Source organism: Tympanuchus pallidicinctus, unplaced genomic scaffold, assembly GCF_026119805.1.
Source record: "Tympanuchus pallidicinctus isolate F22 unplaced genomic scaffold, pur_lepc_1.0 scaffold11, whole genome shotgun sequence".
In the NCBI taxonomy this organism is placed as follows: Eukaryota; Metazoa; Chordata; class Aves; order Galliformes; family Phasianidae; genus Tympanuchus; species Tympanuchus pallidicinctus.
In genome coordinates this window covers 1,519,959-1,547,435 of record NW_026294627.1, presented here as the reverse complement: position 1 = coordinate 1,547,435, position 27,477 = coordinate 1,519,959, and the positions used below count along the sequence as shown (strand labels likewise).

Here is a 27,477-nt window from a genome sequence, read left to right as displayed (position 1 = left end):
TGGGCTGGGAGCTCCTGAAGCCATGCAAGAAATCTGGGGCTGTCCCACATTCCCATGCCCATCATCTCTCCTACACCTTGTGCTGCGTCCATCATTTTAACCCAAAAACACCACCTGGGAAGCAAAGATAACACTAATCCTTGTTGCAGGAAAAAAAAACCTATTTTTTTTTCCAAACTAACTCGTGCATTTTGGTCCCACTCATGGATGTGAATGTAGCAAGGGAAGAAAAGAGAGGAGAAATTTGGGGATCCCCTTTCTGTTCCCATCACCTCTTTGCTCAGCAATCGCAAAACAGATCTTTAACAGCACTGCTGTTTTATTGACTCTCCAGCAAACCAGGAGTTAGAATGTTTCTCCCCCAAGGTAAGGAGAGAGAAATAAATTACTTCTGTAAAGAGCCAGGAATGGCAGTTCTTCTATAATACAGAGTGCAAATATTTGGGCCTCTCGTGCGCTCCATTGAATAGAAATGGCACTAAATCATGCATAAGTAAAGCAGGTTCACATTTCCTCGTAACAGAAGTTTTTCTCTGCTCTCCTGGAGCATTAAAGACCTGCGCTGCAGTCTCCATAAAAAGGGCTATAAAATTTCAAGCAGGCCATTAGGCAGCTGGAGGAAGCCCCGGCTGGGATTGGGCTGGGTTTCCATTCTTGGGAAGAGAGAAGTGCAAGCAAGGAGAGTCATCTGCATTCTACTCAATAGAGCATGAAGAAATTTGTTCAACACTGGAAAGTCTCAGTCCCTCACTTTTTCAGCAGGCAGGGGGGAAGGTTCCTGGGGTCCCACAAGGAGCAGAGCAGAGCAGAGCCCTTCCCTTGGGGAGGAACAGCCCCAAGCACCAAACTGGGCACCCAGGTGGGGGCAGCTCTGCAGGAATAGGCCTGGGGGTCCTGGAAGACACTATGTGGAACATAGCCCAGGAGTGTGTTCTCACTGCTAAGAAGAGAAACAGTGTCCTGGGCTGTATCAGGCAAAGCAGCAGCAGATGGATGGAGGTGTTCAGTGCAGCCCAGAGGCCCCGGAACACAGCCTGGAGCCCAGGAGGTCCCTCAGGACCAGGCTGCACTGCTGTGTGCAGTGAGCAGAGAGGGGCTGGGGGCTGCTTCTGGGGGAGCTCCTGAAGCCTTGGATGTGGTGCTGGGCACCCTGCTCTGAGTGTCTGGGCTGGGGCATGGCTGGGACCCTGAGGTGCCTCCAGCCTCAGCCAGCTGATGATGCTGTGATGCTTCTCTCCTGAGACCGCTTTGTGTTTTATAGAGTTATAGCTGAGCACCCTTGCCCTTTCCCCTCCATTCCAGCCTTCTTTCTTGTTTTCTCTTTCATCCCCCATCGTCTTGTTTTTGCAGTGGCAGAGGTGATGATTCCTGAAAGGTCAGAGGCATGAATGGAGCCAACCCCATCCCACTCTGCTGCCTGGTGCTGTCCTTCCTTTAGGTCATCGTCCCCCAGTGGGGCTCTCAGATAAGGCTGCCCCAGGTGGGATGCTGAAGGTCACGCATAAATCAGAGCTGCAAGGCGCCCACGTTCGCCTGCTGTTATCTCCAGCACCGAAGCACTTCTACCAAAAACAAACAGCAGCATGGGGAGCCCTCCAAATATTGACACAAAAGGATTTGCTCTTTAAAGGGTGTCCGCTCTATGCAGGGTGTGCTGATACGATGCACAGCCAGGTCGGTGCTGCCAAGGGTGTTCCCCAGGGTTCTGGGGGATTTTCTGTGGGCTCTCAGCGACAAACATCACTGTTTTTGTCACAGCTCCTCTCCTTCCTGCCCCTTTGTCCTTCAGCGAATTGATTTCTGTTCTGACAGCTAAGATATATAGCGGTTTGGGGCCAGGATAGAATCATAGAATCATAGAATCACCAAGGTTGGAAAAGACCTAAAAGCTCATCCAGTCCAACCGTTCACCTATTCCTAATAGCTCCCACTAAACCACGTCCCTCAACACAACATCCAGCCTTTCCTTGAACACCCCCAGGGTCGGTGATCTGACTTGGCCCCTTTTCCTCTCCTTCTCTCACCAGCAGTGGGATACTTCCCCCTGTTCCTGTGCCCCTGCAAGGCAAAGGCTGGTGAAAGCACCTGCATTCACCCCATTTTTTTGGTGATTTTTGCAAATACGAGCAGATCTCTGGCTTTAACAGTCAGAGACAATGCAATTTATTTCCAGTGATGCTTGACTGACAGTTTCTCGCATCACCTCTTGCTACAGCAATTCTTCCGATCCTGCATTGGATGCTTGGCTAATTGGTGGTTTTAACCGTTGTCAGTAGAAAAAGCCTAAGGGGAGCAGCCTGGGCTAAAAATCACTTTGATGGCTGAAATGGAATAAAAGTAACCATGCTTTTAGTCCCTCCGTGCAGCAGATCACTGTCTGTAAATTGGACATACACCTCTTTTCTTTAGGCAGTCTGTCCTGCATGATTTCTCAAAAGCAAATCATGGAATCATAGAATCATTAGTATTGGAAAAGGCCACTAGGATCAAGTCCAACCCTACCCATCACACCATGCCCACTTAAAATGTCCCTCAGTGCCACATATCCATGGCTCTTGAACACCTCCAAGGATGGTGACTTCACCACCTCCCTCTGGCCTTTGCCAATGCACCACCACACTTTGAGTTTTTCCTGAGCAGCAATCTGAACGTCCACAGGTGCAACTTAAGGCAGAAATCACAGAACTCACCTGGAAAGGAAAAGCTGAGGAACCCAGTGTCACTTTAGTTCACATCTTTTCTCTCTTCTGCAGAGGAGGATGCCTCATAATGAGCGTTACCTTGTCCCATCCTTACAGTGAGGAGCTCTGCACCCTCTTTGTGACGCCCCAAATTTGGGCAATACTTATTATTATGGTAACAGTGCCCTCTTCTGCAGCAGCTTGACAGGGGAGATGCCCGAACCTCATGCCCTTCCTCACTAACCTGCTGGAGGAAAACTTTAGCATGACACCCTGCATACCCTCAGGCCAACAATTTGATTTTTCCAGATGCCATCCAACTCCAAAATCTGGGGCAGTAAGACTTTCCAGGGTACCACAGCATCCCAGGGCATCCTGGCAGCACAGCACCCTCCACCATGACTCATCAACGGATGTGCTGTTTGCTCTGTCCTTGCCAGGAGAAGCATGCAGCCTTGTTTTGATATTTTTTTAAAAGATATATATATATTTTATTTTATTTTATTTTATTTTATTTTATTTTATTTTATTTTATTTTATTTTGTTTTATTTTATTTTCAAGTGGTGAGCTAGCAGCAAGGGCAGAGGCACAAGCAGATCCCCTTGGGTTTTTGTCCCTTTTTTTTTCTTTTTTTTTGCTAATAAAGAATGGAGCTGCTCCAAACAGTGCATGAGCATGCATCTCTGCCCTTCCTAGGGATTATTTCTAGTTGATTTCTGTATTCCTTCCTAAAAATAAAGCTTTAGCCAGAAGTTTTAGCAGGCCAAAAGTCAGTGGCACAGTCCAAGGGTTTGTATTTTCCCATTGCAGAGGGATGATGCATCTAAAATGCCATTACCAGCTGAAATGATGAAGCTCACAGTCCAGTGTACGACACACCGTTGCCCAGAGAGGCATTTTTTTGCTGTTTTTTTTTTTCACAAAGCAGGCCAAGAGTTCCCTTATTTGCAAGGGCACCTGGACTGACAAGGGTCCCTTCCCCCTCTAATGGTTCTGTGACTCTATTCTGTGATTCTGTGATTCACCCTGGCCAGCATGGTGTGTGCATCACAGGGAGCTGGGGGGGAAAAAAGGCTAACCTGGCACCCTGCTGCAGCCGTCAAGGGAAAGTGCAGAATTGAACTGCAACTGAAAACCATCGTCTTCCTGACTGCATCTTTTCCACTCGGTGGTTAGGGAGCTGAAGCTGCAGCCTCTGCCACAGTGGAAAAAAAAAAAGCCATTGTGAACAGCAATTTCCAAAAGAGCCCGAGCAATTATTGCACTCAGATAAGCCCAGGAACACTGTGCAAAGAGATGTGCAGACTGCAATAGCCGAGTGCTGGAAGCGAGGGAGTTCAGAGCTGTCAGCAGTGAGGAAAACGAAGCTTCTGGAGATCGAAAATGTTCATGAAAAATTCCTGGCTCCCAGCCTACTCAGTGCCGTTGCAGTCATGTGTTTTTCCTTCAGGGACAGAGTCCCAGTGAGGATTTTCTTTCCCTTTGCTGCAACACGTGGCCAAAAAGGCACATCTAAACCTGCACCGGAGAGCACCAAGCCTTCTGCTGACCAAAACGTGCCTGGCATCGTGGCGTTTTGCTTCTGGCTCTCCTCTTGTAGGGAGAGGTGTAGCATCTGTAGCACAAACCCAAGAACTCTGCATGCAAGCTGTGCTGCTGACATCAAGATTTACGTTGTGGCTGTCCAACACCACTTCTTCCAGGCTGTGAGAGTCCAATTCCCCAAACTCAGAGGAACACAGGCCAGGAAACATGGGGTTAAGATGACACTTCCCACATGGCCCCACTCCATAATCTTAACCCTGCCCCCCTAGGGAATGGCCATTGGAACGGCATCTCATCCTTCCTTGGCTCTATTTGATGCATTCCCTAAACATAAACTCAAGACATCAACATCGAGCCAAGGGATTTGGAAGTTTCATCCATACTGCAAAATAAATGAGGGCCATGGACTTATCTTTGTCCCCGAGGCAGATGGTGTTAATGAAAGAGCTTCACTCTTTTTGGGTCCTGACCAGAGTGAGTTGAGTGTCACTGGTTGTGTCGTGGGTGAAACCAATGCCCAGAGGCATCCAGGTGGGACCACCAGACATAGAATCATAGAATCATAGAATCATTAAGGTTGGAAAATACCCCTAAAATCATCATGGCCCCAACCCAACCCCACCATGCCCACTGAACCTTGTCCCTCAGTGCCACATCCCCATGTTTCTTGAGCACCTCCACGGACTCCACCACCTCCCTCCATGGGCAGCCTGTACCAATGCCTTACCACTCTTTCTGAGAAGATTTTTTTCCTGCTACACAACCCAAATTGATGTTCTCAAAGTGCTGAGCGTGGACCAAGCATATGAGCACAAATATCTTGACCTTTAGCACATGCTAGTCATCAAGTCCTATTGTGCTACCTTAGTTACCTTTTTTTCTCCTTTCCTACCTCAAGCACGACACACCATCAAGGTGTGACATGGGGTCACGAGCTGCCCTTTCTTTTTTAATGCAAAAAAAAAAAAAGATAAAAAACACATAAAAGAAGAAAAAAGCAACAACCATCTTAGCATCTGCAGTAGCAGAATTTACCTTCCTAGCCCTTGCAATCCCCTCCCAGGCTAGTGAAACCATCCATCTCTCACCTGCTATTAGAGAGCTCATGTCACAGCCCTAATGGAGTACGTGAGTCCTGGATTCACTCTCACTGATGCTCTCAGGCTCTGGGTCACTGTGGAAAGCAGGCTGGGAAATCATTTTGAAAATCAATGCAGCCATCAATAGAGTGACTTCCCCTGGGGAAGCAGAGGTGCTTTCACTGAGCTTTGCCACTTGCTTTCTCCCCTCCATCTCCCGTTTCATTTTACACCATTGAAGTGATAGAGATAACCTCCATGTAATTAATCCTGCTTCTAGGAGACACTGTTGTCTCCGATCTCCCCAAATTGAGCTGATTCTTTGGAAAAGTCACCTGGTGGTGCAGGATTTGATGGGTTACTCCGCGTGTTGTGATTCTGATATGCTGTCCCTCATGGTGATGCCAGGAACTGTCTCCTCAGACCAGCACCAACTGTACCCTTGAGTTGTGGCAATACAAGAAAATCTCTGCAATTCCTGACTCTTGGGTGTATTTTCAGGTTGGACATCAGGAAAATCTTCTCCAAAAGAGTGGTCAGGTGTTGGAATGGACTGCCCAGGGAGGCGGTGGAGTCACCATCCTTGGAGATGTTCAAGAAACATTAGATGTTGTACTGAGGGACATGGTGAAAGTGAAAAATCTTCATGATTGGTGGATGATTGGACTGGATGATCTTGGGGAGGTCTTTTCCAACCTCAGTGATTCAGTGGTTCTATTATTTTAGCTTGCTGAGGCTTTTCCATGGCATGAGAACTGCAGAGCCTGCAGGGATAGCAATGGACAATTGCTCAAAGATCCAACCCATCACCATTCATGATTATCTCCAGATGGGGACAGGACCCCAACATTCCATCCTCACACCATCTTGGCCAAAGCCCAGTTTCGTGGACAATTTCCAGCCACGATTCAGGAGGCAGAAGGACCATGGTGCCTTTCCCAAGGGGTATTTTGGTTGCAGTCACCCTAATTTGGATAGGAACATGGCTGTGGGTTCCACTGTGTTGACTGACTTCAGAGCACTTGTTATGGAGCTAGCATTTGAGACTCAGAGATTTCTGGAGACTCCCTTTCCAATGGAGGTATGTCCTCACTGCAACAGGATAAATATTTAATAAGAATAAGGGTGAAGTTGTTGTTTTGTCTAAGGACACCAGAGTAGCCATTTACTCCCATGAAAAGACTGAGGAATCTCTAATGACCATGCAAAGAAGACGGGAATTGGAGTTTTAAGCTCTCATCCCCCACCATTAATGTCAGTGTTCTGTATTGATCCTTCTTCTGTTTAACACAAACCAAACAATAGAGTCAAGCCACACTCTTTGGCTTTTATTAATGTACTTTTTCTGCATAGGGTGAAGTTTGCAGCATTGCTGGGGAAAAAAAAAATGGAGCATTGGCGAGCAAGTGGCAGACAGATCGATGAGGCATCTTGACACAATTCAAAAGGCAGTGAAAAATCACCCCATACACTGCAGCTCCTTGTCTGAGCTACAGTGGGCATTTTGTGGGGAAAGGGTCAAGGATTTGAGAGAAGAAAAGGAGAAAAAGGGATCAGAAACCTGGAAAATCCTCCATGTCCATTGTGTTGATTCTTTAAGTGTTTCTGAAGCCGAAGCTCATGGTAGAGAAAATGTGGGAGCAGTTCCTAAATCAGTGTTTGCCCAAGGGAAGAGGGCTTTTTTTCATTAGCGTCTGGGATTTTTTTTTCCTTTTTGCATCAGCACCAAATAAATGTGAATCAGAGCTATTAAATGGGTGACCTCAGCACCACACGAGTGTTTTACACACCAGAAGTGTGGAAAGGAGACCACTGTCTCTTCTGCAGCTGGATATGGAACAACTTTCCCATATTTTTTTGCAGCATGCTGGTTTGGGGATTTTCTTTTTTAATGACATTTTCAGCTTGGCTGTAAAAATTCATTTCTGATTCAAATTCCTGGAGTTTCCCAGGAGGGCTGGAGTAGCTGGGTGATTACTCTTGACCTCTGGGACATCCTTGTTTGAAACGTATTTAATATTTTTTGTTGTATTTCTTCTTCAGCAAGGGGAAGGGACATTGGTTGTTGGGTGCACATCCTGTTTTATAGACATAAAATGTCAGAAGCTCTTCCTAAGTCATGGAATTAATAGAGAACTTGGGAACGTGGGAATATATTCCAGCTCTGCTGTCACTGGGTCCATTCACATGGGGTGGGAACCCCATGCCTCAGTTTACCCCAGTGCAGGACAGCAGTGATGTCCTCACACAGAGGTATGGAGGTGACTTGAATCATGTCTCTTAAACCTCCCACAGGAAGTCTTTGAGGAGAAACAGCAGCAGAAACTATGGTGTTAAAACTCTTTCTTCCTTATGAGTTGGCCTGGCATCCCCTAGACATCCTTGCAAGCTGCTGAGTATATGATAAAAAGTAATAACATAGGATAAAATGAAAAAATATAATAAAATGTGATAAAATATTTATTTTCCTAGTACCAGTAATTGCTTTTGCTCCAAGTGCAGAAGCCTGCTGCTGCATCACTTAGAGCTGTAAGCAAACCCCACTGACCCTACAAACACGGGAGCAGCATTTAAATAAGGGAATTTAAATAAGGGAAGCCATGCAAAATCAAGCTGTGGTGTCTCTGAGTGTTCCCACTCATCACTGTGTTTTCTTCCCACACAGATGCCCTGCGGAGCATCGTCTCCATGAACCATGCACCACGGTCCTCGCCGGCAGAGCTCAGTGGTGCCAACCACCACCTGCTGCGTGAGCGCAAGTCCTCCGCGCCTTCTCACTCCAGCCAGCCCACCCTCTTCACCTTCGACTCCCCCGCCGGCCACCTCCAGAGCACCCTCTCTGCCAGTGCCCCCCAGGATTACCTTTTCCTCCACCAGTGTATGAGCAGAAAGTCGGAAAACGCAAGGTATTGTAACAAATCTCATGGCCAGGCAACGCTGGCGTTGGGCGACTCAATCATAGAATCATAGAATCACCAAGGTTGGAAAAGCCCTAAAAGCTCATCCAGTCCAACTGTTCAACTATTCCCAATAGCTCCCACTAAACCATGTCCCTCAACACAACATCCAGCCTTTCCTTGAACACCCCCAGGCTCGGTGACTCCACCACCTCCCTGGGCATCCATTCCAGTGCCTGACCACCCTTGCTGACAAGTAATACTTCCTCATGTCCAGCCTGAATCTCCCCTGCCGTAGCTTGAAACCATTCCCTCTGGTCCTATCACTGATGACACGAGAGAAGAGGCCGACCCCCAGCTCACTACAACCTCCCTTCAGGAAGTTATAGAGAGCAATGAGGACTCAACGAGATGGCCCTACTTGAGCAGGGGTTGGATGAGATCATAGAACCATAGAGTCATTATGGTTGGAAAAGACCTCTAAGGCCCAACCAACCTACCACCAATATTGCCCGCTAGCCCATCTACCTAAGTACTAAATCTATTCTTCTTGTAAACACTTCCACTGACTATGACTCCTCCACCTCCCTGGGCAGCCTGTTTTAATGAAACATCACTCTTTCTGGAAATAAATTCTTCCTCATATCCAACCTGAGCCTCCCTTGGCCCAACTTGAGGCCATTCTCTCTTATCCTTTTGCCAAGATGGACCCAGAGTTCCCTTCCAACCTCAACCCTGTGGTGATTTCCTGAGGTTTTGCAAAACTCAGATGCAGAAAACCCTGAGCAATGGTCTGCTTTTGGAGCAGGAGTTTCCACCAGAGACATTATGGCTTTCCCAGCTTTAACCAGAAAACCCCCAGCCCAGGGATGGGCAGATTTTGCATCACTCTCCAACTCCAGACACAGATAGTTGCCTTAAATAGGGAAGAGCTTTCTTGGCGTGAGGAGTTTTGGCTGGCGAGAGCAGTGAGGAGGATGCAGGAGAAGTGGCCAGAGCCCAGCTGGCGGGGTGTGAGAGCAGAGCCTGAGCTGCCGCCTCCGCTGGGTTTTCCTGCTGCAGCTGCCTTTCCCTACCAAAAACAACAACAACAAAAAGATGGGGTCAGAAAATTAACTTCAGATGGCTTTAATGGAACGGTGTTTATAAAAAGCCCTCTGATGCTCCAGCTGGAAGGATGTCTCAAAGCCACACTTCAAGATTCCAAACGCAGCCACAGTGAGGAGGAGGAGGGCACAAACACTGATGCTTTGATGGACAGAGACAAATTGGACCTGAAATAATCACCCTGATTGATGCCCAGTGCACGGGTCAGGCCGCAGGACTACTGGGAATCTCCCCACCCAGCTCTGCTGCTCTCACTTTACTCATCCGTAAAATGAGGATAGTAGTAGCTAATTGGTGGAGGAAGATGAGTTATTAACCCATGGGATACTTCAAATCTTTGCCTGAAAGAACCAAACATCTCACAGGCAGACAGAACTCGAAAGGCAGAAGGGATGCGTTGGTGTTATCACAGCATCACATTTCTTTTTTCCCCACACAAACCCTGTTTCTGAGCGCCATCTCGTGCTGGCTGCAGGAAACAGAGCCTTCACCCTGCACATAATCAGCCCCTCTTGAATCATGTTAACTGACATCTCCTAGTTTTTCCCACCAAGCTGACACTTGCCAGGGATTTGCAGCAGGAAAGTTCTCGTTGCACTTTTTTCCCACCTTGGTGAAGGATTCACAATACGAGGAGGTGTTTGTATGGGGCTGATAGAGCAATTTTTTTTTTGGCTGTGAGCGTATGGTTGAAATGATTGCAAACTAAAACAGTGAAGATTCAGATCTTCAAGAAGGAAAGGTTTTTGGTTGTGTTTTTTTTGAGTGATAAGGGTAGTGAGGCACTGGAACAGGTTGCCCAGAGAGATGGTGGATGCCCCATCCCTGGAGACATTCAAGGTCAGGCTGGGTGGGTCTTTGAGCACCTGATCAAGCTGTAGACATCCCTGTTCATTGCAGGGGAGTTGGACTAGATGACCTTTAAGTGTCCCTTCCAACTCTTAACGATTCTATGATTCACGTGGTCTCAAAAAGCCTGACCCATGTATGGCCCAAAAGTGACCCAAGTCCAAAGGTCTGATGCCCATGTCTTATGCACATATGTTTGTTCCTTACTGCAGAAGTCAATGTGACATTAGACATGGGGAAAAAAAAAATGAGTATTGTGGGTGCAGAAAGCCAGTCTGCTGGGGCCTGTGGTCCCCTGCAAAAAGTCCCATTGGAGGGAGGAAGAGGGAGAAGTCACACTGTAGGAAGAGGGAAGAAGCAGCAGGAGGAATGAAACAAGAGGCTGGAGAACCCTTTGCCAGAGGGTTCAGAGGAACTCAGTGGAGGAGTGGCAGCTAACAAGTAGTCACTGGAGGATCAGGGTCTCCCCAGCTTTAGGTCTTCATTCCGTGGGCATGACTTCAAGGCAAATCAAAGAATCAAAGGGCGGGACATATACTGATCATAACGCCCCACTCCCCCCAAGGAATGGAATGTAGATCTGAATGCAGCCCCAAGAATTATTCCTCTCAGACTGCAATCAAGGCTGCAAACCCCAGTTCCCAGCTGGAAACCACTGAGAGTGTAACTGACTTCTTTGGAGCTTGCACCACTTTGTGTGGGGTTCCAGAATGGGGCATCAGCATCCCTGTCCTGCTGTCTGTACATCCCCACAACCACACAAGTGATTAAACAGAGCCACAATGAAAGGAAGAGAAAAGAAAAACACATCTCCATCCATCACTGGCTTCCTATGGCTCTGAGTGTCGACGGAAGGAAATTGTCTGTTTCAGTAACAAACACCCCTGAATAGGAGATGCATCTTGAGCAGCATGACAGGGTCCTGGGGATGTGCTGGTCTTGTAACACATTGGTTTTAGAGGCTGCTCCCTGCAGGAGTGTAGCAAAGGGACCTGATCAGAGCTTTGCAATGAGCACTCTTCCCTCCAGCCCTCCCATAAGGGCTCCATCTCTCTCAGAGAGGTTTTGTTGTCCGCTCAGAGGGTTAGATATAGGTGTTGCCTGGATACTTTGAAAAAATCCCCGTGAAGAATTATTTCAGCCCATCTTGAATGAATTGACACTGTGTAGGTAAAAGTAATCCTTCCTACTTCCTTGGACATGGGTGGCCAGCACATGATGGTGGGGATGATGGTGTGGCTCATTGCAGTATTGTCTTGGATCATTGTCAACTAATGCAAAAATTGCAATTTCTGTCTAACTGAATTAAAGGCACATTGCAGCCTTTAGCCCTGCCATGAAGCTTTGTGTGTGCAGCTCCCACTCATGGCTTTGCTGGGAGGAGGCTGAGGTTACAGGCTGTCCTTGGGCATCCTGAAGATGTTTCATAGAATCATTAAGGGTGGAAAAGACCACTAACATCAAGTCCAACCACAGACCCATCCCCACCATGCCCACTAACCATGTCCCTCAGTGCCCCATCTACACATTTTTTTAACACCTCCATCACTTTCCTGGGCAGCCTGTTCCAACGCATTATGACTTCTTCCAAGAAGAATTTTTTCCTAATATCCAACTTGCTTTGGGACACACTGGGTCCTGGGCAAGCACACTTGAAGGGGTCTGAGGTGTTCTTGTTCTCATGGATTTGGCAATGCAGGTTGGGAGGGTAATGAAGAGAGGGAGCAGAGCTCAATGCTCTCCAGCTCTCTCGCATCTCAGCCCCTTTCTTTCCTTCCTCTGCAGGAGCGCCAGCTTCTCCCAAGCCACGAGGTCCTCCTTTTTCATGCGCAGTGACACGGCTGTCCAGAAGCTCTCACAAGGCAACGGGCACTGCGTGAACGGAGTGGGTGGGCAGCTCCATGGCTTTTACAGCCTGCCAAAACCCAGCCGACACAACTCAGAGTTCAGGGACAGCGCGTACGACCTCCCACGCTCTTTCGGTTCCTACACACACCCCAAGTTGAGCCTCACCAGTTCCGAAACGGATAACGAGGAAGTCTACACCTACAAGACTCCCAGCAATGCCTTATGCAAGGAATTTGGAGAGCTCTCCACGGACTCCTACGATATTCCCACCACCCCGCTCTCCGTCTACCAGATCCCCAGGACATTTACACTAGACAAGAACCACAATGCTCTGGCCGTGGCCGCCAGCGACTCACCCACCATGCCACCCCCACGGCCTCCGAAACCTGGGCAGATGGAGCCACGATGGGGCAGCCCACCCCAGCGACCCCAACCCAGTGAAAGCTTAGGGTTGGCCCCCATGGCAGCCACCATTCCCCGGAGAAACACACTGCCAGCAGTGGAGAACAGCAGGCTGCACCGAGGTGAATTTGGGAACCGGGAGCAGGGTTGGTTTTCTCTTATCTTGAAACCTTGGACAAGGAGGTCCAACTGAGTCGCAACAGAGCCAGGGCAGATGTTGACAAAAGCCAATATGGGAGGCTAAACACAAAGAATCTTTCTCTGGCAAGGTTCTGGCCCTGCTTTTGATATGCAATAGGCTCATGGCATGGAGAGGTACCCCAGGGCTCTGCTCATCCAAGCTGCTCAGCAGGGTGTTGTGCTTTGAACTAAAACCCCAAACCTGCTTGTACATGCAGTCCTTCACCAAGATTTGCCATTTTTAGCTTGCTTGTGGTTCAGTTCATAACCAGGGCTACCAGAGCAACACCACTTCAGCCTGGAAGTGTCTCTTCATTTTGCTCACCAGGCAGGGAAGTAGTTTTGCATATCGCCAAGACCCAATACCCCCAGTGAGGAAGAGATGCCCTTTCCATTCGCCACCCATGGAAAGTGGAAATTGTTCTTTCCACCTCATGGGTGGGCCATGGATGACTGTACCCTTTCTGAACTTTGGTCCTAGTCTTGCAGGGATCAGAGGAGTCTTGGAAAGAACAGTTTCTCTCTGCATCTCCTAATCTAGTCCAGTTCATGTAATCATTGGTGGTTCTCAAGCAGATGAGATAGTGCAAAGTAATTTAGAAGGGGAAGTTGGAAAGAAAACGTACAATAAGTGATACACACAGCTTCCAGAATTGCCTTTTTTATTTTTCTTTTACCTAAATACAAACATTTAGACTGAGATCAGAGCCACACTCTACAACATGTAGACAGTAGGTATTCCAGTGCTTAGCACCCCATCTTCAGCCCATCCTCCCTTTAGCAGAAGCTGCCAGCCCTTATGTCTGCCAACGGAGCTGCAACAAAGCTCTCCCTTAACCCAGTTTTGTCTCCATGATCTACCTTTCCTGACATCTTTGCCTCTGAGATTCTGCAGTGCTTTGACAGAACCAGGTTAGGTGTGGGCAGCACGGTGATGTGTTGGAGATGATAAATGGGAGAGAGTGCATCAGAGACTCAAAGGATCTGGGATGGCCTTCAAGTCACATCATCACACCAATGTCTCTTGCCATGATCAGCAGAAATAGATACTGCCTTGCAGAGCCAAGTTGATTGGCAGCTGTGCTGGGATGCTTTGTACATTTGTGGTTGTCTTGCAGCTTCTTCTTGTGAGACGTACGACTACCCCCAGCACGGGGGCAGCAGCGCTGTGCAGTCGGTGGAGTCCATGAATGATGGGTACAACTCCTACCTGGTGAGTTGGCTGTTGGGTTGGCCGTTGCTCTATAAGCACTGTTTGGGCCTTTATAGGTTAAGACAGTTCCAGGTGGAGCCTCACAGAAAGGCTTTATGATCCTAAACCATGGTGACCCTGAGTTAGGCTTCTTCCTGAAAGCCAGGGGTGCTGCTGAGCTGCGTTTGGACACATTGCCAGAGCAGCCTCTTTCGTGATCTTTCTAAAACTTCCTGAGCTGGAAATTACTTTAGAGCAGTCTTTCATATTTTGTTTTAGCCATGGTCAAAGCCCGGGGAAAAATAACTTCCCAGGTTGTTTGCTTTTGCAGATCACTGTGATCATGAAAGTGCATGCTTGGGTGATGCAAGCCTTTCCCTAAATTTGGGATTCTGCAGTATCTTGAAAGCAGGGGAGGTAGGCCCTCAGTGCAAACTGATGGCCGAGGAGGAGAAAGGCTGTTCATTCCCTCTGTGCTGAGTTGTTAAGGCTGGTCCCACTGATGACTGGGGTGTTTGATGATAATGAAATGAAGGGGTTTGAAGGGTCTCTGAGTGGTGCCTGTTGCTCACAATGTGTTCCCACTTGTCCCACAGCAGGCCAAGGCTGTGGTGGCCCGTTCCCACAGTGCCGACTCCGAGGACAACTACGTCCCCATGAACCCCGGTTCCTCGCCCCTGATCCACACTGAGAAAGCCAACGACAACGCCCAAAATCTCTACATCCCCATGAGCCCTGGGCCGCATCACTTCGACCTGGTGGGATTGTCCTCAGCCACCCTCCCCATGCATAAAGGAGGGGCCGTGGCCCAGTGCCACAGGAGGCTGAGTGAAATCCAGCCCCCACCAGTCAACCGCAACCTCAAACCCGACCGGAAAGGTAAGAATGGATGTTTGTGGGCAAAGCTTTCCCTGAACCCTTCTGGCTACATCTGTCTTCTTGTGCACACTCAACAAAGTCCTTTGCGAGGTCTCATTTGCTACCAGCAGCACAGTCAGATCTTTGGATCTCCCCTTTCCCCATTCCATTCCTCTTTCAAGAGGACTGTGGTGCAACGAAGCTCAAAATACCCATCTCACACCCTTCCTGGCTTTTAAAGGAGATGCACGTGGCAAGCACAACTCTTTTGCTGGCAGCTCTTTCTACACTCCACCCCAAAACCTTTGGGTGGTGGTGGAGTTACCATCCCTGGAGGTGTTGAAGAAACATTTAGATGTGTCATTTAGGGACATGGTTTAGTGGGCAATATTGGTGGTAGACAGACTGGACAATCTTAGAGGTGTTTTCTAGCCTTCATAATTCAGTGATTCTATTCAGATCACTCACATTTCTCTTACTGTTTCCTATTGACGGGTTCTCAGCAGCTCTTCCCTCAGGGCTTTACCTGCACCCATATCACCACCTTGACCCTTGCTCAGCCCATTCAGGGTATTTTGGTCCCAGCTCAGGAGGAGGGCTCCCATCTTTAGAATGTCAGCACCTAACTCAGTCAGCACATTAGATGAGGGCTGGGACCGCAGCACAGCATTCTTTTCTTCCGCTTAATAACCCACCCATGATGAAGAAAGCTTTCAGGTTACTCTGTAGATTTCCTTTTCCAATGTCTCTGGGCAAGTGCTCTAGCCAGAAGTTGATCAGTGCTGGTGTTTTCCAGCTATGTTGAGGCATCAGAACTCCCTTATGAGACACATTCCCCTTTTGGAGCCATCTATCCAGCTCTGAGCTGTGAGTTAGAGGGAGCAACTGACCTTTTCTCCCTGGTCTCAGCATAAATGACAGCAGAGATCTTTGATTTGTCATCAGCAAGGAGGACTAATGTGCAAAATGGGAAACAACAAGTAAATTTTAGGAGATTATCCCCTCTCATGTTGGTTATGATCTGAATAAAAACTTTTATCCCAGCAAAGCCATCACCACTGGACCTGAGGAACAACACTGTCATCGATGAGCTTCCTTTCAAATCACCAGTGACAAAATCCTGGTCCAGGCCAAGGTGAGTAGTGGTTGGGTATGGTGCATGCTCAAGTTTCCCCAAAAGATGGGCGATCTTTCATCTTTATTTTTCCTTTGTTGATTTTAGAAACAGTAGCTGCAGAGCTGGGTCATGTCTTGAAAATAGACAAGCAGCTGTATTAAGCTGAAAGTCCACATTGCACAACATCTTCATCCATCAGGGATCAGTAGGAGCTATCTGAGGATTAGAATTGGGAATTTATTGAGTAATTGTTTCCTAAAATCTCCTGCCACACCAGCTGATTTGGGGCTTGGGGATTTCTTTGGTCACATCATGGCCAAAGTTTGGGACAGATTGAGGAAGAGGAGCTTCTCTCTTGGAATCCTTGTGAAGTCCATCCAAGTGTTGGGAGAGCCAGAGCCACATTCCCCACATCACAGCCAGTGACAGGAAGACAAATGGGTTTAGGTTAGGATTTCACATGAAAGCCCAGAATGTGGCTAATTAAGATCCCTTGGAAACATTTTGGGATCTGACATTGCCACCACAGCTCTGTGGCTCTGATGCAAGACCTGCAGTCCATCATGACTTGTGACATGGCCAAGCAACCCCAGCTCAACTGCAGTAGGGGCACAGAACCAATTTCAGATCCAGCTCATCCCCAGAAATTCTGCTTTGGTCTAAAAATGCAGGGTGAGACACACAGGGTTTGACTCAGTTGTGTTTTGATTGCCTTGAAAGCAAAGTCTAGCCTGGAGGAAGTCTGCAAAATGAAACCAAAGCACTTCATAGCAAAGTCTGCCAGCCAGAAATAACAGGATTCGCACAGCTCCAGTTCTGCTGCTAATTCTCAGTCTGATGTTGTCCAATGAAAGGAAGAAGCCAGGTTTGGCTGTTTTGATTCTTGTAATAAATTGGATTGTGTGGAGACTGACTGCAGGGCATGAGCACTGTGTGCTGAAATCACTGCACCAGGAAACAGCACACAGACTTTGACTGACAAGATGCCTGACCCCGTAGAAGCTAATGGATTTTTCCCTTATCAGTTAATCATATGACCCTGCCTTTACTGCAAAGCAACAAATAGCTTTTTAAGACACGGGCTTCAGTGCCAGATGCTGATTGCATTATGTTATTCTCCATAATTAGATCTGGCCAATTGAAAACAAGGCAACGCCTTGCAGATTTTTTTCAGTCAAAAAATTCAGATGGGGTCCTGTATGGTCCTAAAGCCTGGAGCTGAAAAGGGGCCAGAGATGAGAAGCCTGCTGAGGATCTCCAGGGAGGCTGGCTGTGCATCCTCCCCAGTGAAATACTTCCCATGAGATGAAAGAGTTTATGGAGCCTGATTTATGCAGTTGATTGCAGGAGAGTTATGGATGTATTCAGAGAGGTGGGGATGCCCCGTCCTTGGAGACATACAAGGTCAGGCTGAACTGGGCTCTGAGCATCTGATGGAGCTGTGGGTGTCCCTGTTAGTTGCAGGGGAGTTGGACCAGATGGCCTTTAATGGTCCTTTCCAACTCAAATGATTCTGTGATTCTATGATATTTAAAAAGTTCTAGGAAGAGAAAAAAACAAGATCAAACCCAGTGTTTAGTTGACCCATGGGACAGTCAGATTGGAAGACTCCCAATACGCCCAGCTCTTCTCCATCACCCACTGTGAGCACTGGAAGAGAAGAGATGCAGCTCTCTTCCATCTCTCCCCAGCCATGCTCCTGCAGCCATCATTAACACGTTGAACCTTGTCCTTACAGCCAGACCTTCAACGCCGGCTCTTTGCAATACTGTCGACCTGTCTCCTCCCAGAGCATCACCAGCACTGACTCAGGAGACAGTGAGGAGAACTACGTGGCAATGGTAAGGGCCTCCAGCTAGGATACGTGGTCCTGGCAGGACAGGACCATTCCCCAGTGCTGCAAACACATTCCTAGCTCATGACGTGGAAGCACCACAATGATTCCAATAGCATCATGATGGATGTAGTGTGCATCCTTACTTAATCCCCACATGCACAAAACAGTGGCTTTTGTTCCTGATCTGATACATCCTGCTGGGGTTTTAACTCTATATAAGAGCAGGAGCATGCATTACCTACTCTGCAAGGAATTAAGAGGGGATAAAAACATCTAGGGCGTATTTTCCTAATTGAGTTCATTTTTTTTTTCAGGGTTTTTTTCCCCACTGACATCATGTTTGTGCGGAGGGCAGGGGCTATCAGAGCACAGCAGGGAGCGGCACTGCTCACAGGGAGGGGCTTTGTCTCTCTTAGCAAAGCTGCTGACTTGAAGCATATTTTTCAGGCTGTTGTAACTGAGGGGGCTGAGCAGAGATCCCAGCACTGTGTTCACTGAGGAGTGGCTCCCAGGAAATGCTGGAGCTGACATCTCATGTCTGGCACGTGAATGAAGTCAGCATGGGGCAGCAGAACTGCCGTGATGCAACAAATCCACAGCACACATTTATATTTATTATCCCATACGTAAGCCAGTCCCCAGCAGTTCTGCAGTTCTGGTTGCTGTGAGCAATGAGGGAGCATCTTCAATTTAGGACCTCTTTTGGAAGTGCCACTGAGGCATTTCTTTGCCAGATTTGTGTTAATTCCTTTATAATTATTATTATTTCTTCCCATTTTAATGCTTGTTATCTCTCCTGTCTCTTCCCTGCATTAGCAAAACCCCATTTCTGCTTCTCCTGTTCCTAGTGGCACCAACAGCCCAGCGCCTAAAAAGAGTTCGGGTAGTGTGGATTATCTGGCCCTGGACTTCCAGCCAAGCTCACCAGGGCCACACAGAAAGGTACTGGGGATTTTATAAACTTCTGATTAAAAGCAATGCTAAGATTTTTCTGTGTCTCTGTAAGAATTCTTGAGATCTTACAAGAAAATGAGCAAGATGTGACCCACGCTCCAGAGTTGGTGAGAAGGCAGAAAACTGGGTGCTGGTTTAACCATCCCATCATCCCATCACACTGTGGTCTCATGCAAGAAAGCTGCAGAACAAACCAAAATCTTTCACCCGAAACCATTCAGAGGGAGGGTGATGATCTATTTGGGAGGATGGGAGTTGATGGCTGCTGATGGATAACCAGCTGGTGGCTGTCTTTCTCCTCCCCACAGCCCTCCACCTCATCGGTTGCCTCAGATGAGAAGGTTGACTATGTGCAAGTGGACAAGGAGAAGACACAGGCGCTGCAGAGCACCATGCAGGAGTGGACTGATGTGCGGCAGTCCTCAGAGGCCACCAAGAGCACCAAGCAATAGTGACAGGGCAGATACCTAACAGGCAAATGTCCCAGGGGTTCTTCCAGCTTGGGGCACCACCAGACTTCCAGCTCCATTTGGACTGGATTTCTCTAAAACTGCTGTCTGTGGAGGGGAGGGGTTCTTTATTATCGTTTTCTTTTAAGACAAAAGAAACTTAATTGCAGAGGAAGACTTGGCAGATACTGTTTGCCAGTGATAAAGGTCAGCTATGTTAGTTGGCTGGGTTTGTGCTTTAGCTGCTGAATGCACCATCCGGGAACTTTGACGTAGCAATACCAGGTTCCACCTTACACATTTGTTGCTTAGAGTTATTAAAGCCACCTTTTATATGCTAATATAATCTTTCCCCTTCTTCTTCCATACAATGCCCATAAACCATGCCATTTAGGTTTGGCAGCATCTCTTCCGGGACATCATTCCCTAGCACCAGATCTCTCCTCTTTATGGTTGCCCTCTTCTCTGCCTCCTCTCAATTCAAAAACTGAGCAAAGACCATTCCTCTTTGACTTTATTTTCATCATGCCATCTGTTGTAAATAGTAATGTGTCCAAAACCTCTGATAGTTTTTCTCATAGTGGGACAATCTCTGTGTTTCTGGTAGTGATTTGTAATTGTGACGAGCTCAGAGAGCTTCCAGACTGCCTTGTTGAGCTGGCTTTGCAGTCCAGGATTTGCCCCACCATGCATACATACACCAGCATGTTTTCGCAGACATTTGCATGCATGCAGGAACACCCGGGTGTGATGGAGTGTCTTTTGTGGTTGACTCTCAAAGTCAGTGGGTTGGAGAGGTTGGCTTTGGATGGCAGAATGTCAGTCTTTCTGAAACCAATTGCCTGTGAATCTGGCCCTAGAAACCAAAATCGACCTTTTGTGGCACGAAAATAAGCCCAGTGAAGACGAGTCCCCATCATGAGAAGCTCTGTATGAGGTATCCAGAAAGGCTATGGGATCCCTGTGTACCTGGGCTGATGTGAAGTTGAGTGATAAGTGGGAGGCAGGAGGAGACGTAGGGACCAGGAGAAGGCAGGTGCTGTACCTCAGAGGTCAGACTTGGGTGAAGTGCCCCTGTGGGCTGTAACTTGGGGGAAAGGAGTGGAATAACTGAAATGTTGGTCAGTGGTGAGGCCTTAGGCTTGGAAAGATGCTGATCAGAAGAAGCAGGACAGGGTGTTTCAGTATTAAATTTATTGCAGCATACAGCTGGTTCATGCTGGAAACAAAGGGTTGGTCTAAATATTTTTCTCCATCTTTTGTGATACCTCTTTGATACAAACAGGACTTTGTGATGGTAATGATCCCAGGCTCTGATAGTGGATGGGAAGCTGCTGTTCCACTGCCTGCATCTTTGACACATCCAGGCTTTGGGATTGCTCCCCAAGCAGCTGCCACACACAGAGAGTAGAGAAGGAAGAGGCAGCTTATAGCAAAGATAATAACTCATGATCTCATGAAAACAGGAAGAACTAATGATTGCCATGGAGCTGCCTGATTGCCAGACAGCAAGCACTGACACAGATAAACAGACCGACTGCAAATTGAGAGCTAAACAAAAGGCACATTAGAAGGATTAGGTAATAGCATTTGCTAAACAGCTTGAGTTATTCTTTCTTCAAGATGAACCCCTCCCAGCAGCAGGGGCTCTACTTCCCACAACCACCACCAAGAAAAGCAGTCATTTCTATTAATTACTGATGCTTAAGTATTAACACATTTGTTTAATCTTGGCCTGGGTTTGGAAAGGTCCAGATGCATCTCACATGAGTATAGGATGCCAGACCCTTAAAGGCTAGGCTCTGCCTCGTAAAATAAGTCTCCAGTTTCCAGCACCAGTTGATATTTTCCTCTGCCTTGCCATGAAATGGGAGTTTGAATGAAAGGGTCAACAAGGGAAAAGTTCTGATGACCCTTTTAAGACATTGCAGTGTTGGGCTTTTACAAGAATAATGGAGCAAATATCCTCATGCTTATGGTAAAAATAATGATCATCTAGGAGAGAGATGAGAGAAGTCCCAAAGGGGAAGATTAACACAGCCAGATGCTTTGTGAAGACCAGGGCCTGTGCCTCTCATTGAAGACTTGCACGCTTGCATGGTGAGATAATGAAATGAAGAGCAGAGTGCAGTGCTTCATCTTTCTATAGCCCCTTTCATCACCACTTCTCAGGGGAGACAAAACATTGGGTCTGGTCCACAGCCCACTGAAGTCACTGTAAAGACTCCCATGGAGCTCAGTGAGCTCATTAAGAGGATATGGAGCGATCTTCTGGTCTTGGCATCCCACAGGTGCCTGAGACACGAAGGAAAAGCCAGTCCCATGGATCTGGTGTGCAGTGACCTGGCTGGAAGTGAGCTCTGCACAGTGCTGAAAGGCAAGGAACTTGGCTTTCCTATTTCATCCTCCAACCTGCCATATACAAAGGAAGATCAGGTTGGGGAGGAGGGGTTATGACGTACACTAAATGTACTTCCCTGTCAAAATCACGCTGTTTGCCTCCTAAAATGCAGCCATCTCTGGGTGGATTGCAGCTGAAACTTCAGAAATAGCCCTTCATGTTGCTTAGGATCTCTTGCAATTATGATTTAGATGAAACTGAGCCAGCTTCAGGCCAAAAAAATCTTGAGCCGCACCAGAAGCATAAAAAAATCAAGTTGTAATTTGCATTCAGATCTTTTTCTTCACTTTTCTGACCCAGTGCATTAGATATGTATCCAGCTGTTTGGAGCTTGGTCAGAAATGTGTGTCTTCTACCTCATGTGAGGCTGGGAGATGGGGAGCTCAGCAAATCTTTCTGATGGTGCAGTTGTTTGAGAAGCAAACCAGGGTTGGGATGCAATTCTGCACTGGGACTAGGTGCATCTAGTGCCCACTTCCATGTTTAATCCGAGGTGTTAAGATTAGGAAAGCATAATCAGTACTAAACAGTACTGTAGAAAATAGTCCTTTTTCTCCACGTCCCACAGATGCTGATATTTCTTCATGGGCAGACCAAAAGCAGCTATTTCACAACTGCTGCTTACTATCCCTACCTTGCTTTGAGGTCTTTATTTCTCAGAAACAGAAATACTCCTACATTTTTTTCCTGCTGAGCATCGAGCAAGTGGCTCCTCCATACTAAGCAGCAACTCCTTGATTCCATCCATGCCTTGCCGTGTCGACGTGGCTGTGCCTGCCCCTATGTAATCAATTGCTGTGGTGGAAATCATCATCCCTGCCTGCTGCTGAGCTGATTACAGCAGTCCCTGATGATTAATGTTTGTGCAGTATTTAGTCTTAGACTGTATTGAAAAGCAGCTGGCTTAATTACACGGACTGCCAAGAACTTTGTCCCGAAGGCACTGAGTTTATCACATCCACTCTATACTTGGATGCTGAAGTACAACAGATTCTTTTGTTAGCAATAGGTATTTTAGGAAGCTGAGAACACTACTAATGATTCATTTTAATTGCTGGCAAAAGATTTGACTTGAGTCCTTACGTCAGAGCCTCCTCTTCAGCTATACAATCTCATTTATGACAAGGGATGTGCTTTTATACGTATGTGTGCTCATGGAGGAGAGTTGACCGTAGGGCAGGCATCATGATCTCAGTTTTTGGTTTTATGAAGTATCAGAGCCGTGTCAAAAATCTTCCCAAGATTTAAAGCTACTAATTTGGTGGGTTTAGGGGCAGAAATTTCCAAAAACTGTGTATTTCTTTCTGTGAGTTTGCAACTGCTGTTCACAACCCCTCTGTCTTGTGAGGTATATGAGTTGTCTTTGAACTGATTTGCAATGACTTGACATTTGAGTGTTCAGTGAGAAATAAATTTCCATCTCTAAATGGATGCCAGGATGAAATCTAGTTTCAAATGTAAGAAAATATGTGTATGTGCAGACTGTGCTGGGACAAAGCTGACTGACTGGCAGATGGGGCTACATCTGAAGCTGGCACCAGAAGGTGGCCAAGGCTTGGGTTGACTGGGAGATAACTGGGATGGATTTGGAGCCAGGGCCACCAGCCACTGAAGAGGGTTGTACATGGGTTGAGAGGAGAGAAGGTAGGGGTGTTTGCCAGCAAGATTTGAGTCTTGGTCTCCAAAACTTCATTTGGCATGAGTCTCAAGTCAGATCAGCAGAGACCTGTGGGTTGTGAAGAGTTTTTCTCAGTAAAAGCCATGGGGAGCCATAAAAGCTCCCCTCCCACCACTCTCAGGAATTATCCAGGGCACTTCAGCCTTGGGGGAGTCATCCTACCCGACATTCAGGAATCCCAATCGGAATCACAATAAAAAGTGTGGTGGGGACCCAGCTGTGCTGGTGGACACTTGGTTCTGGGGATCCCTTGGTTTAATCATTGGGAAGCGGTGCTGTGGCTTGACAGCACGTGAAGAGGATGTGCTGTCTCTGTCCTTGGAGACCAGAACGGATCAAGTCCTGAACAAATGGGTTGGACCTGACAGCTGCCCTTGCTTGAAGCAGGGAGTGGAACTGGAGATATCCCTTCCCCTTGATTTACCCTGAGACCCTACTGCTAGAGCAGGGGCTCCTACATGTAAGGGAAAAGGAAAAACACCTAAATGCTCTAGCATCCTCAACAGGGCTAGGACTTCTCTGGGCATGAAGTGACCTCAGTCCCTAAGGTCATATACACTGGTGAAGTGGCCTAACCCACACTGAGGCCATCCCTTGCACCTGGGATAGGGCTGACTAGATCAGGCCAAGTCATCTAGGATATGGATACACAGTCTGAGCCACTGGAAAACAGCTTGAAGCCAAAATTTGACATTGACCCTCCTGAGCTCCACCTGCATCCCTGCATCCCAGGATCCCACTCCCTTGAGTGTACAGGAAAGAGTTGGCTCCATTTGGCCACCCATGGCTCATTGGCTTGGATAGAGTTGATTGTTTTTGTAGTACCTTGAGTAGTTTTTCTTTCATAGTACCTGGAATGGTGCTATGCTCTTGATTCATGATGAAAACAGTATTGATAACACACTGATGCTGTTATCAGATGTTGCAGAGCAGTGCTTGCTCAGAGTTGAGGAGGACTATTCAGATTCTTGTGCTGCCTTACCAGTGAGGAACAAGGAGGTGTACAAGAAGCTGGGAGGGGACACAGCTGGGACAACTGGCCCAGAGTGGCCAAAGGGACTTTGCATACAATATGATGCCATGCCCAGCAATAAAGCTTGGGGAGAAATTTGAATTTTCCAGAGCTGCCATTGCTCGGGGACCAGCTGGGCATTGGTCAGTTGATGGTGAGCAGCTGCATCATGCAAATTTTCTTTTCATCCTTTTTCAAAAAAGCTTGTTCAACTGTCTTTCACTTCTAACTTTTGCCCTTTCAATTATCTTTCTCCTTTCCACTGAGAATGAGTGAATGAGCAACTGTGTGGTGCTTAAATGCCTGCCAAGGTTAAACCACCACATGGGCTCTGATGGGAAGATAAACTGAGTGCTGAGAAGGGGACCCAGAGAGGGTTTGGCTCTCCTCCATGGGGATCTCCAGAAGCCCTTGGATGTAGGGCTGGACACCCTTTTCTGGGTGTCTCTGCTGGGGTAGGGGTGGGCCAGAGGTACACAGAGACTCCTCCAGCACCATGATTCTAATACTGTGATTCTGTGAAATAGCTCCACAGGTCCTGGCTGATCTCCTTAGTCTGGGAAGGGAAGAAGTGGGTGTTTCTCTTAAGTCATATTTATATTGCACTGACATTTCCCCAGCTGGCGATACTGCTTTTCCATGTAAAAGTTGATAGCTCCACTGTGCATCGTACTGGAGGAACACTGTCAGTATGAGACCAGTGCAGTTGGACTGTGCCTATTAGAGAAGCCCTATTTGCAATGGGAAGGGCAAAAAAAAGAGCCTAACTCCAGTCAGATCTGGAGCCAAAGGACATGCATGGCTACCAAAAAGCCAAGCAAATCTGAGAGACCACTCCAGCATCAAATCGCAAGGCAGAGGCAGGGATGAGTTCTGCACAGTCTGAAGCAGTCCATCCCTCTGTCCGCTCGTCCTTAGTGTCCAATCCTTGTTCACAGCTCCTTGAGAAGTGCTGTTAATCAGATTCCTGCCTCAGTGGTTTCTCTTGGAGAAGAGCCAATATGTAGCAAGGTGTCACCAGCCAACTTACCCTGAGCCTTGCTTAACACGCTGTGCCCAAATTTCAACATGTTCTGGAGCAGGAGCTGGGCCCCGTGGCTCAGCTCCATCTCTTGAGCTAAAATTGCTTCTTGATGGGCCTGCTTGCAATCAGCAGACTCTTAATTTTCAATGCTGGCTATTTCTAAGATAACAAGTGCATTTGTAGGCCAGTGGATTGACTAGAAGGGCCATCATTTTATTGCTGTCTTTCAGGTGACGCCGCATTTTATCTTCAGGTGGGCCCAGGAGGTTCATTTTAAACTAATTCCCACTTTCAGGCTGTAAAATGAAGATTACAATCTTAGTACTTATTTCCCCACCTCACAGGAGCATGGTGAGGTTTAATTAGTTGACATCACAATTGCCACATTCAGCATCATACATGACGTTGCTCTGCAAAACTCACTGAGAACCTCATGTATAATTGCCAGTGGGAAAAAGAACACTTGTTGGGGCTTTCTTCTGAGTGAGGGAATGGGAGAAAGCAACATTTGCACAGTTTTGGTGTTTTGCTCCCTTCCAGTCCCCAAATATACCACATTTAACTTGGGAGCCCCTAGGACGCAGTGGCTGAAAGCATCGTGGAGAAAAGGGCTCCAAGGGAAACACGGTGATGAATCCCATAGGGCTGGGGCAAACCTTTAGCGTTAGCGATGTCCCACTCAGCTCTTGGTGAAGTCAGCAGTGACTTTGAGCATCATTGGGTGGGAGTGGACTCAGCCAAAGTAGAATAGTTTTTGCCATTTGTATCTTAACCTGCAGCAAGGGCAGGTCAGAGCCCTGGCTTTGAAGCAGGGATGTGTTGTGTGTTTCAAAGCCTATGACTGTTCTGAAAATGGAGGATTTTCTTTTTTTTTCAGTTTGTAGAAGGAAGGACAAGAGTAATCTGTGGCAAACTGTACAGTACATGTCTTCTTGTGGTGTCGCTGTTGGAATGGTTATGAAGTTTTCAAATCACTGTGGACAGCTAATCACTTAAGTTAATTAATTTATTCTTTACGGTTTGTTGTCGTCTTTTTTTTTTTTAATGTAATTGGAAACAATTATTTATCCTGTAAATCAGTCTTGAGTGAAACCTAGATAATTCCTTTTTTTTTTTTTTTTTGCTGTTAATAAACATGGTACATGACTGATGTGAAAGTGATCTCGTTTTTAAGTACTGTATATGCAGGGGAAAAGAAGCAAGAAAATAAAAGAATGATAATAAAATGATGTCTCTCATTGCTGACTGCCAGCACGGCTATGGAGTGGGATGGAAGTGGGATTGGTTTCAAGCTACGGCAGGGGAAATTCAGGCTGGACAAGAGGAAGTTTTACTTTTCAGAAAGGGTGGTCAGGCACTGGAATGGATGCCCAGGGGTGGAGTCACCGAGCCTTGGGGGTGTTCAAGGAAAGGCTGGATGTTGTGTTGAGGGATATGGTTTAGTGGGAGCTATTGGGGATAGGTGAACAGTTGGACTGGATGAGCTTTTAGGTCTTTTCCAACCTTGGTGATTCTATGATTCTATGAAGGAGGAAACTGGATCAGTTTGAATTATGCAACACTTTAAAGCTCTCAAAACATTCTTCAGATCATGTTTCTATGTATTTCCCACAGCTACACATGTCCACTCTGTAAAGTGATGGACATGAGAATGAAGCTAGGGATTTTCATGATAAGAGAAACTTACGGAGATGTTTTTGGTTAATAAAGTGAATTACAACTACATCTATGCCTGCTTCAGGGGAACACTTTAGTACCTCACAGCCATGTATGCTCCCTTTTTCTCAGCCCTCACTGATAAAGACTTTTTCCTTACATCTCACCTGGATCCACCTGCTTTGAGCTTGAAACCATTTCCCCTTGTTCTGTCATCACAGACCCTGCCCAAGAGTCTGTCCCCATCTTTCCTGTAGCTCCTCTTTAAATACTGAAAGGCTGCTCTCAGGTCACCTCACAGCCTCCTCTTCTCCAGGCTGCACAGCCTCAGCTCTCAGCCTGTCCTCGTAGGAGGGATGTTCCATCCCTTGGATCATTTTTGTGGCCCTTCTCTGGATGCACTCCAACAGCTCCATGTCTCTCCTGTTCTGAGGACTCCACATCTGGACGCAGTACTCCAGCTGAGGCCTCATCAGCACAGAATAGAGGGGCAGAATCACCTCCCTCACCCTGCTGGCCAAGCTGTCTTGGATGCAGCCCAGCTTACGGTTGGCTTTCTGGGCTGCAAGGGCACAGTGCTGGCTCAGGTCCAGCTTCCAATCCACCAGTACCCCTGGGTCCTTTTCTGCAGGGCTGCGCTCAATCCTTTCATCCCCCACCTTGTACTGGTAGCAGGGATTGCCTCAACCCAGGTTCAAGATCTTGCATTT

At 47.3% G+C, this 27,477-nt stretch overlaps 1 protein-coding gene across 3 annotated transcripts in view; it reads left to right on the top strand.

Moving 5' to 3' along the window:
- Positions 1–26,337, top strand: part of GAB2 (GRB2 associated binding protein 2) — a 95,265-nt gene extending 68,928 nt beyond the window's left edge. Inside the window, exons 3-10 of one of the 3 annotated variants that reach the window (XM_052669798.1) lie at positions 7,972–8,212; positions 11,945–12,531; positions 13,708–13,802; positions 14,381–14,660; positions 15,684–15,774; positions 17,495–17,597; positions 18,410–18,535; positions 18,856–26,337. In XM_052669798.1, coding sequence (XP_052525758.1) covers positions 7,972–8,212; positions 11,945–12,531; positions 13,708–13,802; positions 14,381–14,660; positions 15,684–15,774; positions 17,495–17,597; positions 18,410–18,535; positions 18,856–18,999 — 1,667 coding nt within the window. In that variant the 3' untranslated portion in view covers positions 19,000–26,337. Of the gene's footprint in view, positions 1–7,971; positions 8,213–11,944; positions 12,532–13,707; positions 13,803–14,377; positions 14,661–15,683; positions 15,775–17,494; positions 17,598–17,907; positions 18,536–18,855 lie in introns of those variants that run through there. The other 2 variants (XM_052669788.1, XM_052669805.1) reach the window with 2 other exon arrangements.
- The last annotated feature ends 1,140 nt before the right edge of the window (positions 26,338–27,477 follow it).